The sequence below is a fragment of the Amblyraja radiata genome, chromosome 2 (genome assembly GCF_010909765.2).
Source record: "Amblyraja radiata isolate CabotCenter1 chromosome 2, sAmbRad1.1.pri, whole genome shotgun sequence".
NCBI classification, from domain to species: Eukaryota; Metazoa; Chordata; class Chondrichthyes; order Rajiformes; family Rajidae; genus Amblyraja; species Amblyraja radiata.
The window spans coordinates 96722681-96741820 of record NC_045957.1 but is presented as its reverse complement, the minus strand read 5'-3'; the positions used below and the strand labels follow the sequence as shown (position 1 = coordinate 96741820).

Below are 19140 nucleotides of genomic sequence, written 5' to 3'. Positions count from 1 at the left end.
TGTGCCTCTGCAGGTATTGCAGCTGCCCACAGGCCCAGCGACTGGGTTTGATGCTGCCTTTGTAGAATTAGCCTGCTCTCATTTGATAATGGTTTCTGTCGGGTGCTCTGGTTTCCTCTCATATCCTAAAGACATGCTTGTTGTTAGTTTAAATGGGCACTGTAAATTACTCCTAATGTAGGTGGATGGTGAGAGAAACAGTGGGGGATGAATGGGCATGTGTGAGAAAATAATTCAGGGAAATAAATGGAATTGCTCTGAAACTTGGCCAAATCATCCCCTTCAATGTTATAAGGACAAATTGTGAGACTCCCTTTTTGGTAGTCTTGTTGGTGCTCTTTGCAAAACATGTTAAGTGCACCAAATAAAAGTGAAGTGCAATTTCTAAGCACTCACATTCATCATCATTTGTGGAAAAGAAAAATGGATGCATTTCGCAGACATAAACCCATGATCAGAATGGACAAAGGTCAAAGGTCAAAAACTTTATTATGTATAACACATAGGAACTCTTGTGCGGTTGTTCAGAGAGTCAAGTCAAGTCAAATTAAAAAGACACACAGAAAGACACATAATCTATAAAAACATATACTTCTCTAGAAATAAAAAAAGAAAGTGCCTAAAACCCTATATAAAGGGGAAAGTGAGAGCATTGTAACTTGCACAAACCCTATATAAAAGTGTCGATTGCATTGTAAATTGCACAGGCCCAGGAGACAATATAATAGGATATAATATGATATGCTATGAGGTAGGTCAGGACATCAGTTCATTTTGTTTTGGCCAAGAGTCTCACTGTGGCAGGGAAGAAGCTCTTAAAAAAGCATGTTCTGTTTGTGGCGATGCTGTCCGCTCGTCTGTGCCTGAGGTTGTATGTGCAGTTTTTGTGTTTGAGCAGGGAGTGAGCTGGATGTAGTGTGTCTCTGATGATTCTCTCTGCTCTTTTTTGACAGTGCTGTGTGTAGATTGTGTCCATGGAGGGGAGTTCCGTTCTGATAATCCTCTCTGCAGTCTTTATGACTCTTTGCAGAGCCTTCCTCTCTGTCTGTGTGGTGTTTCCATACCACACCGTGATGCCTGTGGTGAGGATGCTCTCTATCAGTCCTTTGTAGACCTGGGTGAGAGGGCGACAGTGCAGACCAGCTTTTCTGAGCAGCCTGATGAAGTACAGTCTCTGCTGGGCTGTTTTCACTGTGGCTGCAGTGTTCAAAGTCCAGTTCAGATCTGATGTTACTTGTAATCCCAGGTATCTGTAACTGTCAGCCCTCTCCACCACAGTCCCCTTGATGATGAGGGGCTGCAGGGGGGGTGGATTTTTTCTGAAGTCCATTATTATTTCTCTTGTCTTGTCTGTATTGAGGCTTAGGTCGTTCACCTCACCATAGGCAAGAATGTCGTTCACCAGACTCCTGTAGCCCGACTCGTCCCCCCCCCTTGATGAGGCCCAGGATGGTGGTATCATCCGCATACTTAATAATGATGGTATTTTCCTGGGTGGAGACACAGTCGTGTGTGTACAGGGTGAAAAGTTTGGGACTGAGACAGCAGCCTTGTGGTGATCCTGTGCTGACGGTGAGCTCTGCAGACACCCTCCTTCCCATCCTCACCACCTGTGGTCTTTCAGTCAGGAAATCCAAGATCCAGTTGCAGGTGGGAGTCGGGACGCCGAGGTCTGTCAGCTTCTCAGTCAGCCTGCCCGGGCGAATGGTGTTAAAAGCCGAGCTGTAATCCAGGAACAGCGTTCTGACGTATGTTCCTCTGCTGTCCAGGTGTTGCAGGATGTGGTGTAAAGCAATGGCCACTGCGTCGTCCACTGAGTGGTTGGGGCGGTAGGCGAACTGGAGGGGGTCGATCGTGCCCGGGACCATGTGATTGATGTGTGTGAGAACCAGTTTTTCTAGACACTTCATGGCAACTGGCGTGAGTGCCACTGGCCTGAAGTCATTCAGGGTGGATGGGTTTGTTTTTTTTTAAACTGGTACAATGGTGGAAAATTTAAAAATACGGGGGACCACTGCTTGGTTTAAAGACAGATTGAAGATGTCTACACTCCAGTGAGTTGTTCTGCACAGGCCTTCAGAACTTTAGGAGGGACGGCATCTGGTCCCACAGCCTTGTGGGGGTTCACCTGCCTCAGAGCTTTCAGGACCTGTATGGGTGTCACCTGAAAAACAGTGTCCGTGGGGTTGCAGGGGGCTTTTGAGGGGGTGTCTGTGTTCAGTCTGTCAAACCTGGTGTAGAAGGTATTAAGGCTGTCTGGGAGGGTGACATCCTGGGGGTCTGTGGTTGGTACTGTTTTCTTGTAGTTTGTGACTGCTTGGATTCCCTGCCACATACTGCGTGTGTTGTTACTTAGGTAAAAGCTTTCAAGTTTTTGGGAATAAGCCCTCTTTGCAGCTCTGATGGACTTCTGTAGCTCGTACCGGGCTTTCTTGTACTCCCTTTGATCTCCTGACTTAAAAGCTTCCTGCCTTTTCCTGATCTTCTGTTTTATGTTTCCATTGAACCAAGGTTTCTGGTTTGGAAACACACACACAGTTCTGGGAGGGGCACATATAGATGTGCAGCAGCTGATGTAGTCACTCACAGCCTCTGTGTATTCATGAATGTCATCTGTGGTCACCACAAAGTGCTTCACACTGCAGTTAAACTTCCTTATTCCTTTCTTGAAGCTTTTACACATTTTTTTAATTATTATATTAGCATGCAAATGGTGATATTTCAAATTTTGATTAGTAGTTTTAAGACTTCACACTGACTTACACATTTAGTTATTACTGTAAATACAACTGTGACTTTCTCCTTGCTTCCCCGCTATTTGGGTATTAAAACAACAGGAAACTTTACATTATTCATGGTAATGAAAATGTTCTTCATAAGTACTGTTTTAATTTCTTGGGAAACAAATGTTAAATATTTTTGGAATGTGCCATGAATGCACGATGAATAAAGAAATTGAAGCAATTATTCCAAATTTACATTCTTTAAATAATTAATATAATTATAAGTAATTTAATGGAAAAATATTTATTTTATCTTCTATCATTAGTAACATTGTTAAATATATTTTTATAATGTTGCAGACCACAAAATAGCACTGCTAACCATAAAGACATGATGAACTAATAAACAACACATCTACCATTTTGAGGAAACGTTACATTATGGCAGAGTCATGGAACTATGCAGCACGGAAACAGGACCTTTGGCCCATCATGTCCATGCTGACCACATTGTCATACTGGGTTGGTCCCATTTGGCTCATAGCCCTCTAAACCCTTCCTATCCAAATATCTGTCCAAATGTTTTTTGAAAGTCATAATTGCATCCTCTTCTACAAGTTCCTCTGGCAGCTTATTCCAGATATGAATTACCTTGTCATTTCAAATTAACAAACCATGTGATCTTAATTGTACTTGTTCATGTGTGAAATACTCTATGTATTAATATTATGAAGAGAATATTATTTTAATTTATCCTTAAATGAAATGAGCTTGTTTCCAAACAAAAGTGCAGCACAAGACCATTAAGATGGTTACAGGAAAACAAGTGTGGGTGTCAGCGATGGCCTCCCAAGCCTGTCTCATCATTTATTATGGTGCTGGCTGGTACTTGCCTCCATCAGGACCACCCCTCCCCATCCAATGATCTTCCAATGTTGGTTTTGGTATTCGTTTATTATTGTCAGGTATTACTGAGATCCAGCGAAAAGCTTCTATTTTATTGTGTTAACATCACCAGAGTACCACCCAAAGGTGAGATGGTATAAGATGTCTGACAGTAGATAATCTATTGGACAGTGAAGCTGGCAGCCACTGGCATTTCAAGTAAGGAATATTAGAAGATTAGAAGATTGAGGGGGGAATCTTATAGAAACTTACAAAATTCTTAAGGGGTTGGACAGGCTAGATGCAGGAAGATTGTTCCCGATGTTGGGGAAGTCCAGGACAAGGGGTCACAGTTTAAGGATAAGGGGGAAATCTTTTAGGACCGAGATGAGGAAAACATATTTCACACAGAGAGTGGTGAATCTCTGGAATTCTCTGCGGCAGAAGGTAGTTGAGGCCAGTTCATTGGCTATATTTAAGAGGGAGTTAGATGTGGCCCTTGTGGCTAAAGGGATCAGGGGGTATGGAGAGAAGGCAGGTACAGGATACTGAGTTGGATGATCAGCCATGATCATATTGAATGGCAGTGCAGGCTCGAAGGGCCGAATGGCCTACTCCTGCACCTATTTACTATGTTTCTATTTGCAAGCTATTCAGTCAATTCAGATCATGCTATTAATGAGTACAATCAAGTCATGCACAGGTATAACAGGTAGTGAAAGAGAAAAATACCAAAGTGCAACATTATAGTGTTACTGTTATAGAGAAAAAGTCCAAGGAGTGCAATGAGGTAGGTTGGAAGATTGGAACTGTGCCCTAGCTTACTGGAGGACTGTTCAGTATTCATTCAACTGCGGGATAGAAGCTGTACCTGAATCTGGTGGTACGTGCTTTCAAGCTTTTGTACAGTATCTTCTGCCCAGTGGGAGAGGGGAGCAGAAGGGAGGACCAGAGTATGTTGGCTGCTTTCCCGAGTAAGTGTGAAATGTAGATGTTAATAGAGGGCAGGCTGGTCTGCGTGATGGAGTGGGCTACATCCACAACTCACTGTAATTCCTTGTGGTCCAGGGCAGAACTGTTCCCAAACCAAGTTGCGATGCAACCTGATTATATCCTTTCTGGGGTGAGTTTCTAGAAGTTGGTAAGTGTCATTGGAGACATGCTGTACGGTGGTCATTAAGTTGGCAATATTCCTTACTTGAAATGCCAGTGGCTGCCAGCTTCACTGTCCAATAGATTATCTACTGTCAGACATCTTATACCATCAAGCCTTTGGGTGGCACTCTGGTGATGTTCACACAATAAAATATTTTACTTTTAATTATGGTGGGGTTGTGGAGAGGGGAGATCTAAACCACCATTTGGAAAACGTCAATGTCTAGGAGATTCCAGACGAACGGCTGCTGCCGATGAAATCTTGTTGGGAGGCCAAGATTGTAGAAGCTGCAAACTTACTGCATTCCCACCATGAACTCAACCCCAATGTTTCATTAGCTGTGGGAAAACATCCTCAGCCCTTACAAGCCAATGTGCAATTCCCCATGTAAGTCAATGAACTGCTGCATCTGGTTCCTGGTCCAGTTCTGTGTCCTCTAGTTGCACTTCTGTTTAAATTATGGAAGCTGTGCATGGAAAGGGCCATGACCTTTCAGTCACCATGATAATGAGCAGTCAGTGTGCACACACAGAATGTCACTCGTTGCAAAGTGGAAGGAAATGTGTCATTCAGACAAGTCAAGTCAGGACTGTCACCTTGGGTTTATTGAACCATGGTCTTCACAAATTTACTGGAACAGTAATTCATTCCAAGCAGCATGGAGCACAGCACTTTTATAGCGTTGAGCTGGTAATGATGTAACAAGGATCTGTTCTAAGCATTATCGTGGGGAAGATAGTAATGTGCTGCATTTTCTTCCCGTGATTGAATCCAGATTGTTAATTTAGTCCAAATGTTGTTTTCTGTTGCTTGAAAATGTGAAAACCTAAGGGTTTCGTCACAGCAGAAAATAATTTATTCTGCAGAACACCTTTCTTGAAATACACCAGCATTGTTCACTGTTGACATCTTGGGGTATCTGAAGGCTGTGTGTTCAGTCCCTTGCTCTACTCGCTCTATACCCATGACTGTTTAGCCGAACACAGTTCCAACTCCATCTTTACATTTACCAACGACACCACCATTGTTGGAAGAAATACAGATAATGTTGACTCGGACTATGGGAGGGAGATCGATTGCCTGATTGAATGGTGCCAGGACAACAACCTTGCTCTCAACGTCATTAAGACCAAGGAGCTGACCAAGGAGGTTAACTTTAGAAGAGGAAGGCCTGGGATCCACAAACCTGTTTCATTTATAGGTCAGTGGTGCAGAGAGGCAACACTTTAAGTTCCTGAACGCGCTTTATCTTTTAATATCTTTCGTGGGCCCAGCACACTGATGCAATCATAAAGAAAGTCCATCAATGCCTCTACCTCCGTAGAAGATTGAGGTGATTCAGTGTGTGGACGAATACTCTCTTGAGCTTCTACAACTCTATGGTAGAGAGCATATTGACTGGTTGCATCAAGGTCTGGTTTGGCAACTCAAACACCCAGGAGATAACAAAATGTGGTGGGCACTACCCAGTCCATCACAGGTACTGACCTCCCCAACATCGAAGGGATCTATAGGAGCATCAAAATAGCAGCGCCCATCATCAAGGCCCCTCACCACCCTGACCACGGTTTCCTATTACTCCTGTCATCAAGAAGAAGGTATCGAAATCTAAAAAAAATGTAACCTCCAGGTACAGGAACAGCTTCTTCCCAACAACCATCAGGCTTTTGAATACTAAACTTCGAACTACAAACTGTGTCAGTTGCATTTGGCACTTCGGGCATTGTTTTGTATTAATATATTTTTTTAAATTTATTGAACTTTTAAAAAAAAATTGTGTTATCTGTGTTTACAGAGATGTACTGTATTTACAAACATGTTATGCCCCTGTCCCACTTAGGAAACCTGAACGGAAACCTCTGGAGACTTTGCGCCCCACCCAAGGTTTCTGTGCGGTTCCCGGAGGTTTTTGTCAGTCTCCCTACCTGCTTCCACTACCTGCAACTTCCAGCAACCACCTGCAACCTCCGGGAACCGCACGGAAACCTTGGGTGGGGTGCAAAGTCTCCAGAGGTTTCCGTTCAGGTTTCCTAAGTTGTTTCCTAAGTGAAACCTGCTGCAAGTGAGAATTTAATTTATATGTTTCAGTACATATGACAATTACATATTCTTGTCTCTTGACTCGATCTACAACCTTTGCACCAGTATTTGAAGTTACTTAGCTCATCTTGGCATTGACAGTTTTTGTACCATGGGCATTTTTAGGATCAATATAGTATGATGCATAGTAGGATCAAAACTTAACCTCCAAGAGACTTCTGTGGTGCATCAAATGAGCCCAGGCTTCTGTCTCGAACGTTGAATTTGGACTTTATTCAGCAGTATAAAGCAAGGGATTGTGTAGTGACAAACAGATGCTTGAAACTTGAAATAAAATTAGAAAATGTGAAAATTTTCGACGGAGCAGGAGGCATTTGTGGGAAGTGAAATCTTTTTAGGTCAGGCGAAGGGTCTTCAACCTGGAATGTTCATGTCAAAACAAAACTAATGTCTTTTCTTTGCACTGCTTTCTTTTTTAACGTTTATGTGTAATTTGTGTATTATTTGATTTTTATGTTTGTCTGAGTCTATATGCCTGTGATGCTGCTGCAAGCATGCCCATCGTACCTGGTCCTTACTGAATGTGTGTATATGACAGTGAACATGAACCTGAACACTTTCTTGCACCCAAAACCAGAGAAGTCTGGTTTGTCTTTCCACCAATGCTACCTGATGAGTATTTCCAGTGTTTTTTGTTTTATTCTAGGAGAAGTAATATGGGCTATTAATCCTATTTGTTCTCTTATACGAGACTGTTGCGGGGAGTAGGTCAAATTCCAATCTCCTCATGAGGTGCCCAGCAGTTTACAATTGTAGTGAGAAATTGCACAACATTTAGCTTATGCTTTGAAATACGAACCACTCTTGTGTACTGCAAGTAGATGTTCACAGCATTTCAAATTAATTTTCTGATGAAATATTTTATTATTCTGTTTGTTTGATATAGGGATTGTCTACGGTCCTTATCCTGATCATTTATTCACGTCTTAAAGAAAAAGCTGCTCACGTCCTTTGGAAACTCCTAGGAGAGTCCAATGGTTTACTCGTGAACCTGAATGATTTATGCAGGCAAATGCAACAGGGAATTGCTTGTCCTCTTGGTTTTTCCTCCTTTGAATGCTTCACACTCTTTAGACCGAAACTTATCTGCAAGTAGATGTTCCCAATCCAACTTTGCCAAGTTCTCCCTTATATTGATGAAATTGACCTTTTCCCATCTTTATTTCTGGTCCACCTCTATCATTTTCCATAACCACTTCAAATATATAGTTATGATTACTTATTTCTAATCAATGGCACTCCCTCCACTGGACCAGCTAATTGTCCCAAGATAAATTCCAGTAATGCTCCTTCCCTTGTAAGTCTATCTACATACTGCGTCAAATAGTTCTCCTGGACACAACACAAGAGTTCTTCCCCTGAAAAGTCTTTGCACTAAGGACATCCCAGTTATCGTCTGGGAAACTGAATTCCCCCAGTATGAAAACCCTATTTTTTTATTGCATCTCTCTGATATCTATCCATCTCTCTTCCTCATTCTCCTATTGAATTTGGAAAGTTTGTAATGCACCCCCAGCAAAGTGATAGCATCCTTTTAGTTTCTAATTTCGAAGCTAGTTATTGACTTCAGGAAGCATGATGGAGTACATGCCCCAATCAGCATCAATGGTGCCAACGTGGAAATGGTTGAGAGCTTCAAGTTCCTTGACGTTAATATTACCAATGATCTGTCATGGACCAACCCTATTGATGCGACAGTCAACAAGACACACCAATGCCTCTATTTCCTGAGACTGAGAAAATACAGCATGTCTACATGAATCTCACAAACTTCTACAAAAGCCCCATTGGAAGCATAATGCCTATTACTCCCCCTCAGTTGGCCTTGGATCCATAAATTACTAACATTTACTAAGTTTGATGTCACTGAGCAAGCAGATAAATAACTCAACATATGAGAGGGTTTTATTAGAGAACAAGACATATGCAGTATCTATGTGACGACTCAAATTCAAAATATTGAACGTGATAAAGCTGTAACTTAACCAGCATCTTCATCTGATTCTTAATATTTGACAGTACCTCATAGTATCTGATAATGATTTTGAATGGGCTCTGTGTCTGCCTGAAACCAGTATGAAGAGCAATCAGGACACAAAAATGCAAGAAACATTCAGCAGGTCAACTGAAGGGTTTGACCTCTATTTATTTTTCCACAACTGCTGAATCTTTTCCACAACTGCTGAATCTGTTTTTGTATTAGATTTCTAGCCTTGGCACTTGGTTTGATTGTTATCACCGTATTCCAGTTTATGACTGTTTTCAAACATTGTTCTGGTATTAGCCCCCAATTTAACACAGTATGACTTTTCCAAGCATGCAGCCAACAGAAATATCTTTTGTGACTTGGGATTAAAATTGAGGGCAGTTGCTGGCTACACTCTCTTCGTGGCAGACCTGGTGCGAGTTTAATTCTTCTTAAATCCTTAATTCTGGAACTGTTATGAGTGCCTGCAATTCGCTTGCAGCATATAAATGAAACTGGCAGATTTTTCACAGAGCAGTCCCTGTAGGCAACACTTTGTTGCTATCATGTGGCATGTCAGTTGTGATCCTAATTCTATGCCATGCTGGCTGTAAAAATGCATTACCAATTACCAATATAGAGCTTGTGAATCTCATTGCTAATGTTAGTTAAAGAATCGGATGCACAAAAGGATGACATTTCTTGTAATTGTCTGCTTTTTCAGTAACATTAGCAAATGATGCAACGTAGCTTTTTAGCAAATTTTATTTGATTGAAAGATGCAGTATGGAAACAGGCCCTTTCTTTGGCTCACCAAGTCCTCGCTGACCATTGATCACCCATACACACTGGTTCTGTCTTATCCCACTTTCACATATACACTCCCGGCATACAAAGGGTAATTTACAGAGGCCAATTAATCTTAGATGGTGAAATCATCAGCTTATGAACCAGGTCTACTGTCTGAATACCCATGTTGGTCTTCATCAGTCAGAGTATTGAATATAGATGTTGGGAGGTCATGTTGCAGTTATAACATAGAAACATAGAAACATGTTGGTGAGGCTGCATTTAGAGTATTGTGTTCAGTTCTGGGCACCATGTTATAGGAAAGATGTCAAACTGGAAAGGTTGCAGAGAAGATATACGAGGATGTTGCCAGGACTCGAGAGCCTAGGCTATGGGGAGAGGTTAAGCAGGCTAGGACTCTATTCCTTGGAGCGGAGGAGGATGAGGGGGTGATCTTAAAGAGGTGTACAAAATCATGAGTGGAATAGGTAGTCTCTTACCCAGAGTAGGGAAATCGAGAACCAGAGGACACAGGTTTAAGGTGAGGAGGGAAAGATTTAATAGGAACCTGAGGGGTAACCTTTTCACACAAAGGATGGTGGGTGCATGAAACTAGCTGCTGGAGGAGGTAGTTGAAGGCAGGTACTATTGCAACATTTAAGAAACAGGTACATGGATAGGACAGATTTGGAAGGATATGGCCCAAATGCAGGCTGGTGTGGGCAAGTTGGGCCAAAGGGCCTGTTTCCACTATGCATGACTGTGATCGCTGTGTGAATAAAACAAAATAATTTAAAACATGTGAATTAACTGGTGTTAGTGTCTGATGATCATGGTAACATACTTATTGTTCTACAATCTCTCCAGCTCAGAAGAAAATCAGTTTAAGACTGAACCAAGCAGCCTTGAAGTAGAATTGTGTTTATTGGCCGACCAACCAGCTAATTTCACTGGGCTAGCAGATGTCCTACAAAAAGTAAGAACACAAATCTTTTATTTTTAAACTTTTCATAATGGCTTTGGTGTTGTTGACGTGCAACAAATAACGTTCTTAATCTGCATTTTTGCAGGTGTTTGTTATCAAAATGAGAACTCGGTAAGTTCTTAGGTTTGGCTGCTAGATAACCTTATAGCAGGTTCTTCCCTTAGTAAACATAACTTCCTCTTCATTCCTTCCACCTTTTTTCAACTGTTGAGGCTTTTAACTAGTTTGAGATTTACTGAGAACCTTGATAATATGCTGGCAATAGGGATATTCTTCAGGTACAATCAGTGCCTCTGTTTTAAAATAAGGCCCCAGCAAATATATCCTTCCAATTGTTTATGTGCAGAAAGAAAACAAGAGGTTTTGGAACCACTTAGCAGGTCAAGCACCATCCATGAAAAGATAATTAATATTTCAGTTCAATGGCCTTCCACCAGATGAAGATGTACAGAACACAAATTCCACTGCAGGGGCCTCAAGGGAAAACATCAATGAGACTGGCAACAGATTACAGAAGAAGGATGATGGGTCTGCACATGAGATGCTCGATCTATTTGGAAACATGAAAAAAGATCCCAACATTTGTTGACAAGGGTCAGTGAGCATTTTGCCTCAACGAAATGACTTGTACACTCCTTGGACCCAAGCCACTCCAGAATGGAAATGGTGGCCAACTTCATTCCATTCAAAATCCATTCGGAGTCTAAAAAAGGGGCCCGACTTGAAACGTTGCCTGTCCATTCCCTCCCCAGATGCTGCCAGACCCACTGAGTTCTTCCAGCACTTTGCGTTTTGCCTAATTCCAGATTTGGATCAAACCATGGGGCAATGTTAGATGGGCATTGGAACAACTTCCATCGAATCCCAATGTCTGTGTCCCATGATGGAATTTCAGTCTGTTACTATCATGGTTGTGGATCAGAGTGTGCACAAGAGATATTAGATCTGACAGTTGCTGGAAATCAGCCCTCCAGTAGATCACTAAAACTGTACAGGTCCTGGTTCAGGGGAAGGCACTGATCCCACAGAGCATGAAGCAATAGTTTTCTACCAGGAAGACAGTGCACATTCTCCTAGTGAAGTTACTCCACTGAGCCACACTGTGGGCTACCCTTCCTACATATTTTCACTTGGCATTCAGTGTGTGGCTGCATTCAAGCCCTCTCCAATCTGCAATTCAGAGTTGTTTTCATTTTTCACAATCACCATTTGGATCATAATAGGCCTTCGTGGAACACAAAATGATGAACAGAAATAATCCAATTTCCTCCTTACTCACCGTCAGCAAAGTATTCTGACAGTGGATTTGGGAGTTTGAGGTTGTACAAGCACCAGCAGAGTTCAACGATAGTCTGAAGAAGGGATTCGGCCCGAAACGTCGCCTATTTCCTTCGCTCCAAAGATGCTGCTGCACCTGCTGAGTTTCTCCAGCATTTTTGTGTATCAACGATATATCAGCTGTTTCACCTGCGGGAATGAAGCCAATGCACTGCCACTCATCTGAAATCGAGATGTGTGCTTCTTAAAGTGTCAGTTCAGTACCTTCATTAGTCTATGCAATTAGCACAAAATGATACTGAAACACTGATTCACTGTTGGACGTATATAGAAACGGAAAAACATAGAACCATAGAAAATAGGTGCAGGAGTAGGCCATTCGGCCCTTTGAGCCTGCACTGCCATTCAATATGATCATGGCTGATCATCCAACTCAGTGTCCTGTACCTGCCTTCTCTCCATTCCCCCTGATCCCTTTAGCCACAAGGGCCACATCTAGCTCCCTCTTAAATATAGCCAATGAACTGGCCTCAACTACTTTCTGTGGCAGAGAATTCCACAGACTCGCCACTCTCTGTGTGCAAAAAATTCTCATCTCGGTCCTAAAAGATTTCCCCCTTATCCTTAAACTGTGATCCCTTGTTCAGGACTTCCCCAACATCTGGAACAATCTTCCTGCATCTAGCCTGTCGAAACCCTTAAGAATTTTGTAAGTTTCTATAAGATCCCCCCTCAATCTTCTAAATTCTAGCGAGTACAAACCGAGTCTATCCAGTCTTTCTTCATATGAAAGTCCTGACATCCCAGGAATCAGTCTGGTGAACCTTCTCTGTATTCCCTCTATGGCAAGAATGTCCTTCCTTAGATTAGGAGACCAAAACTGTACGTAATACTCCAGGTGTGGTCTCACTAAGACCCTGTACAACTGCAGTAGAACCTCCCTGCTCCTATACTCAAATCCTTTTGCTATGAATGCTAACATACCGTTCGCTTTCTTCACTGCCTGCTGCACCTGCATGCCTACTTTCAATGACTGGTGTACCATGACACCCAGGTCTCGCTGCATCTCCCCCTTTCCTAATCGGCCACCATTCAGATAATAGTCTACTTTCCTGTTTTTGCCACCAAAGTGGATAACCTCACAATTTATCCACATTATACTGCATCTGCCATGCATTTGCCCACTCACCCAGCCTATCCAAGTCACCTTGCAGCCTCCTAGCATCCTCCTCACAGCTAACACTGTCCCCCAGCTTAGTGTCATCCGCTGTCATCATATGTTCTATTAAATTAACATTCTGAGATGTAATACAATCAACTTTTGTTCTGTACTACATAAAGAGAGCAATTATACATCCTGATGATTATTTATAGTAATTGTATGGTAACCATTACAGTAACTAGTAATGACCTAACGTTCATATTTCATTCAATTTTTAAAAATAACTTTAAGTTTCTGGAACAAACTTGTACTTTATGGATTCAAATTACATCTGTGAAGTCAAGATATGGGCCTCTCGACTGGTCAGGGTGCAGAGTAATATTCTTAAGTTATTCAGTGGCATAAAATAAGTTTTCATTACAGCTGACATAAGGACTCCATTATTTATGGTAATTGCATGTTAATCAAAGCAATGTCTAGTAATTATTATAACATTTATGTTTCAGTTCCATTACTGGGAAATAAATTTCCATTATAATTGTGTCCTGTATATTCAAAATGTAGCTGTAAAAGCTGTGATACAGGAGAGGATCTGTTTTAATTTATGGTGAGGGTATAGTTTAATATTCTTTATTTTGCTACTGCCCACACCATAAATTAGTTTTTTTAATCTTTCTGTAAGTGGGGGGGAGAAGATGCTGAAACAAATACATTGTTCCCTTGATGATGGGAAGAAAACATATGCAATAAATTCTTCATTTATTCTCCATTGGTATTCACACCAAGGCACAGCTGTTTGAAAATAATATTCTGTGTCAATGCCCTAGGAGGTAACGGCAAGATCAGAATAGTTCTGATCATTAATACTGTTAAGCAACAATTAAGAAAACCATGTTTGATCTCTCTCTTGTTATGAGGCATTATGTGCATCGTTACAAGAGAAAGATCAAACATGGTTTCTTAATCGCTGTTTAACAGTATAAATGATCAGAACTATTCTGATCTTGCCGTTGTCTCCTAGGGCATTGACACAGAATATTATTTAGAAATATTGTCCTTTATTTTTCAAATCCAACAAATAGTGAAGTAATGGATCAAATGCCCATACATTTGGGACTTGCACCTGAGTCATAGCAGGAAGTCGAGCTGTGACACAGGAAAAACGTTCCTTTTTTTTCTTGGAAAGTGTTTCTTTTTACAGATTTGATTAAAGGAAAATATCTGCGATCAATTTAATTGTCCCCACTGAGCAGGAAGTGGCAGCAGTGCGTTGGCTAATTAATTTACCCACAATCCGATAATCACCACTAAAGAAATAAGCGTAAGAATTGGCACCGTGGCTAATCCACTGCTGCTGTTCCACATAAAATGTTAGTACAGGTTCACAATCTCTTATCCGAAAACCTTGGGACCAGACACTTTTCGGATTTTGGAATTTTTCGGATTTCGGAATGGAAGATTTTTAGCGTAGATTTTAACGTTTAACGGGTGGCTCAATGGTAGAGTGCTCGGCTCGTGGCCGCAAGGTCGCGAGTTTGCGCCTCGATCCCGGCAGTTAAAAATGTTCGGTTTTCGGAGCTTTTCGGTTTTCGGAATTTCGGATAAAAGATTGTGAACCTGTATGGAAATGTATTAAAACTATAATTTTTAACAATCATCAAATACATTTTGAGTTTGAGTTTATTTTATTGTTGTGTGTTCTGATGTACAGTGAAAAACTTTTGTTGCGTGTTAACCAGTCAGCGGGAAGACATTCCATGATTACAATCAAGCCTTTCACAGTGTACAGTTACATGATAAAGGGAATAATGTGAATAACATTTAGTGCAGATAAAGCCCAAAAGGTCTGATCAAAGATAGTCTGAGATCTCCAATGAGGTAGATAGTAGTTCAGGACTGCTCTCCAGCTGTGGTAGGATAGTTCAGTTGCTTGATAATAGCTGGGAAGAAACTGTCCCTGAATGTGTGTGTTTTCACACTTCTATACCTTTTCCCCGATGGGAGAGGGGAGAAGTGGGAGTGACCACGGTGTGACACGTCCTCGATTATGCCTTGATTTTTTAAACATATTTAGTTGACGTTAATTAAACACATTGGACATTGTGGGCTCCATGGCCATTGGTGCCAGCTCTGATTTATTCTGTACGTTTTCATATCTCCAGTTTCCCTCTCCACTGCCTCCCAATCTGAAGAAGGGTCTCCACCCGAAATGTCACTTATTCCTATTCTCCAGAGATGCTGCTTAGCCCACTGAGCCCACTTAGCCCACAGCATTTGTGTCTGTCATTGGTGTAAACCAGCATCTGCAGTTCCTTCCTACATAGTATGAAGGAATGATTTTGATGATTTAGTATGATTTTACATGTGAACTTGGTTAGCCTGTTTTCATTTTGCACCTGTCAATTCAACACAATTCAATCAGTTACAATTAGAAAATATGCCAGCACAGTTCTTATTAACTGTTTGTTGTAAAAATAATCTGTCTGCCAGTAAATGTAATTATGGCTTTTCATCAGACTGAGGAATGTTAAGCTTTGGTTTAAGCAATAAGAACTTTGGGAATCTGTTAATGTTACATGACACTTTTTTTTGTTTTTATGATCTATTCAAGGAAACTCATTATTCAGTGGTTCTGTAGCTAAATGGACTGTTTGTTAAGACAGGGACAAATAGACTGAATCATTCTGGTTCAGTTCTTCAATCTGTATTGAATTAGCTGATCTCAGCTGGACGTACTGAGCCATAAAGTTGATTTAGTGTTTTTGGCCAAGGGAAGAGAATGTCACATGGATTCTGATCTTCTCAAATAATCCTTGTCTTAGGTTTAAATTAAGATACAGTGAAAAGCTTGGTTTTGCCTGCTATCCAAACAGATCAGATAAACCATACATAAACACAACAATAGATAGAGCAAAGGGGAAGCTACAGAGTGCAGAAGATAGTTCTCAGCATTGTAGCGCATCAGTTCCATAGACTATCCATCAATAGAAGTTGAATGTGGCTATGATCCATTGGCGTTAATTCCTTTGCAAACATCCACAAGATGACTCTATATGTGAGGAATGGCAAACCGGCTGAGCCACCGTGGGCTCACTGATAATTGATCCAGGGTCCAGGAGAGGTCACGGGACAACTTCCACCTGATGCTCAAAATAGCGACACAATTGACTGTGCAGATATTCTTTGGTCCTAGCGTAGGAAGTGAACAGTATAGGGACAAGCCTTTTGGCCCAACTCCTCCCTGCTGTCCATGGTGTCTGCATTTAGCCTATATCCCTCCAAACCTTTCCTATCCATGTACCTGTCCAAATATCTATTAAATTATTTCCATCTCCTCCCATTTGCAGCTCCTTAACAACCAATGGCCAGAGTTTTTCTTGTCCCGATTTTCAATTGCTGCTCAACTCTTCCTCAGATTGGGAATGGTGGCTGTTGTTTATCAATAAAACTCTTTATGTCTTCAGGAGAGAGGAGCTAAGAGAGCAAAAGTATTTTTAATGTATAAATTAAGTAATTATTTTCTGATTAATAACCAGGTGCAAGAAAGGACAAAAAACGGCCTACGATTTGTTGGACATGTACAACATCGAGTTTGCACAGTGAATTCAATGGAAAAGCCTGAAGAATGTTCAACAAATAACAATATTTTGAATCAAAACAACGAGGAAAAGAATGAACAGAGTGATAGTAATGGAGATAAATGTGCACAAAGTCAGGATGCAGAAGGAACACATGGGGAGGGATCCCAGTCTGAAACACAAGTTGTTGAGTGTCAAGAGAAAGTTGATGATCAACCAATGGCAAAAATAACCAATCAAAAATCTGAAGAAGATGAAAAGCAGACAGAGAATAAAAGAGCAGCTGGTGGTGAGGTGGAACACAAGGTTACTGATCAGCAAGTAAATTCATCACCAGCAGAAGCACTGGAAAGTGAAGCAGCAGACAGCCTACCTACTGCGGGACCAGCTGGGGGTGAGCCGTCTCCAATGGCAACGAACAAGCTCGCTGAGGGGAAGCCGGTTACAGAAAGTTGTGAAGCCAATGAGACCAGCTCCTCTGAGGCAAATGACAGCAAGCAGGAGGTGCATTCAGAACAAGAAACAGCTGAGGAGATCGCAAAGAGGAATGTTGGCGGTGAGATGCTTTTACTGAACTCTGATTCAGTCCCTGCAAGATATTTATCCACTGTCATATTTTGTTAGAATTTTAGCAAAGCTATTTAATTTTAAATGAATCTAAGTAGTTATTCTTGTTTAATAATTCTCAGAATTAAATATGTACAATAAATGTAGAAATAAATGTAGAAACAGCATTAGCATTAGCAAACATCTGATTTCACCCATGCATAGATACACCAAATTATTTTCTTCTCCAAATCTATTTTAACATTTAGTTTTTGGATCACCATTGAACACTTTGTCTCTTGACAACATTATTCCAGTCATACAATCGTTGCTCACATCCTTGGTCTTCCCCACGGATCAGCACACCCCTCACCTCTAATTAGTCTCAACCCCCCCACCTGACTGACCAGCTGAGTACTTCTGTCTTTACTTTAGATATCTCCAGTATTTTGTTTTTGGAGGATTGAGTATTGAGGATTGTTTTTGGAGTATTTTGTTCAGTTTTGGCTCATCCTGTTATAGGAAAGATGTTACGCTGCAAAGGGTGTAGAGAAGATTTACAAGGATGTTGCCAGGACTCGAGGACCTGAGCTGCAGAGAGAGGTTGAGCGGGCTAGGACTTGAAGTGCTGCAAGATGTGGGGTGATCTTATAGAGTTATGTAAGATCATGGGAGGAATGGATAGGGTAGATGCTCAGAGACTTTTACCCAGGGTTGGGGTATCAAGAACCAGAGGACATAGGTGATGGTGGAAAGTTTTAATAGGAACCTGAGTGGCAACTTTTTTTCACGAAGTGTGGTAAGTATATGGAATGAGCTGCCAGAGGATGTAGTTGAGGCAGGTACTAGCACAATATTTCCAAATCATTTGGACAGGTACATGGAGAGGATGGGTTTAGAGGGATATGGGCCAAATGCAGGCAGGTGTGATTAGTGTAGATTAGGCATGTTAGTCGGTTCTGGACAATTTGGGCCGAAGGGCCTGTTTCCTTGCTGTACAACTCTATCACTATGAGACCGAGGATTTAACTCTCAGTGACCATTGACCAAGTAATTTCCGCACCATTTGTCCAGTACTGTAGTGACAAATTTTAACCATTGATGAACAAGGCTAGAGGAGGGAGTCAAAGGGTAGTTGTTGAGGGCTATTTTTCTGATTGGAGCCCTATAACTAGTGGAGTGCCAGAGGGGTCCATAGTGGTTAGTTATCTATATTAATGATTTGGATGACAATGTAGTTAATACTTTTCAAAAATTTGTAGATTACACCAACATTGGTGGTATAGTGAACAGTGAAGAAGGTTATCTCTGTTTACAATAGGTCGAGATCAGATCGTATGCTGGGCCAAGGAATGGCAACTCTGACTGGTGTGAGGTGTTGCATTTAAGTATGTCAAAGCAAGCAGGACTTTCACAGTACATGATACAGGTCTGGAGAGTTTTGCGGAAGTATAGTTAAATGTTTTCCTAAAAGTCATAATTCAGGTGGACAGTGTGGTGAAGAAGTTGTTTGGCACACTTGCCTTCATTGGGAAGAGTATTTAGCACAAACTTTGGGACATCGTGATGCAGCTGTTGGTGAGACAATACTTGGAGTACTGTGTACAATTCTGTCATTAAGTTGGAAAGGGTGTAGAAGAAATTTACCAGGATGTTACCTGGGCTTGTGGGCATGTGTTATAGGGAGCTAATTGAAAGGCTGTTGAGGGGTGACTTAATTGATGTTTACACGATCTTGAGGGGCAAAGATAAAATTAATGCTAACAGTCTTTTTTCCCAGGGTAGAAGATTCAGACTGGAGAAGGCTCCTGACCCTAAACGCTGCCTATCGTTTCCTCCACAGATGCGGCCTAACTTACTGAGTTACCCCAACACTTTGTGTTTTGGGTATAAGCTTAAGGTGAAAGAGGAGATATTTAAGATTTCATGGGCAACCTTTTTCACTCCAAGGGTAGTTCGCACCTGGAATGAG

At 41.4% G+C, this 19140-nt stretch overlaps 1 protein-coding gene across 2 annotated transcripts in view; it reads left to right on the top strand.

The window, feature by feature from the left end:
• Nucleotides 1–19140, top strand: part of rftn1 (raftlin, lipid raft linker 1) — an 89457-nt gene that overhangs the window by 46789 nt on the left and 23528 nt on the right. For both annotated transcript variants that reach the window (XM_033050878.1, XM_033050870.1), the window contains exons 4-5: nucleotides 10487–10595; nucleotides 16581–17178. In XM_033050878.1, coding sequence (XP_032906769.1) covers nucleotides 10487–10595; nucleotides 16581–17178 — 707 coding nt within the window. The remainder of the gene's footprint in view (nucleotides 1–10486; nucleotides 10596–16580; nucleotides 17179–19140) is intronic.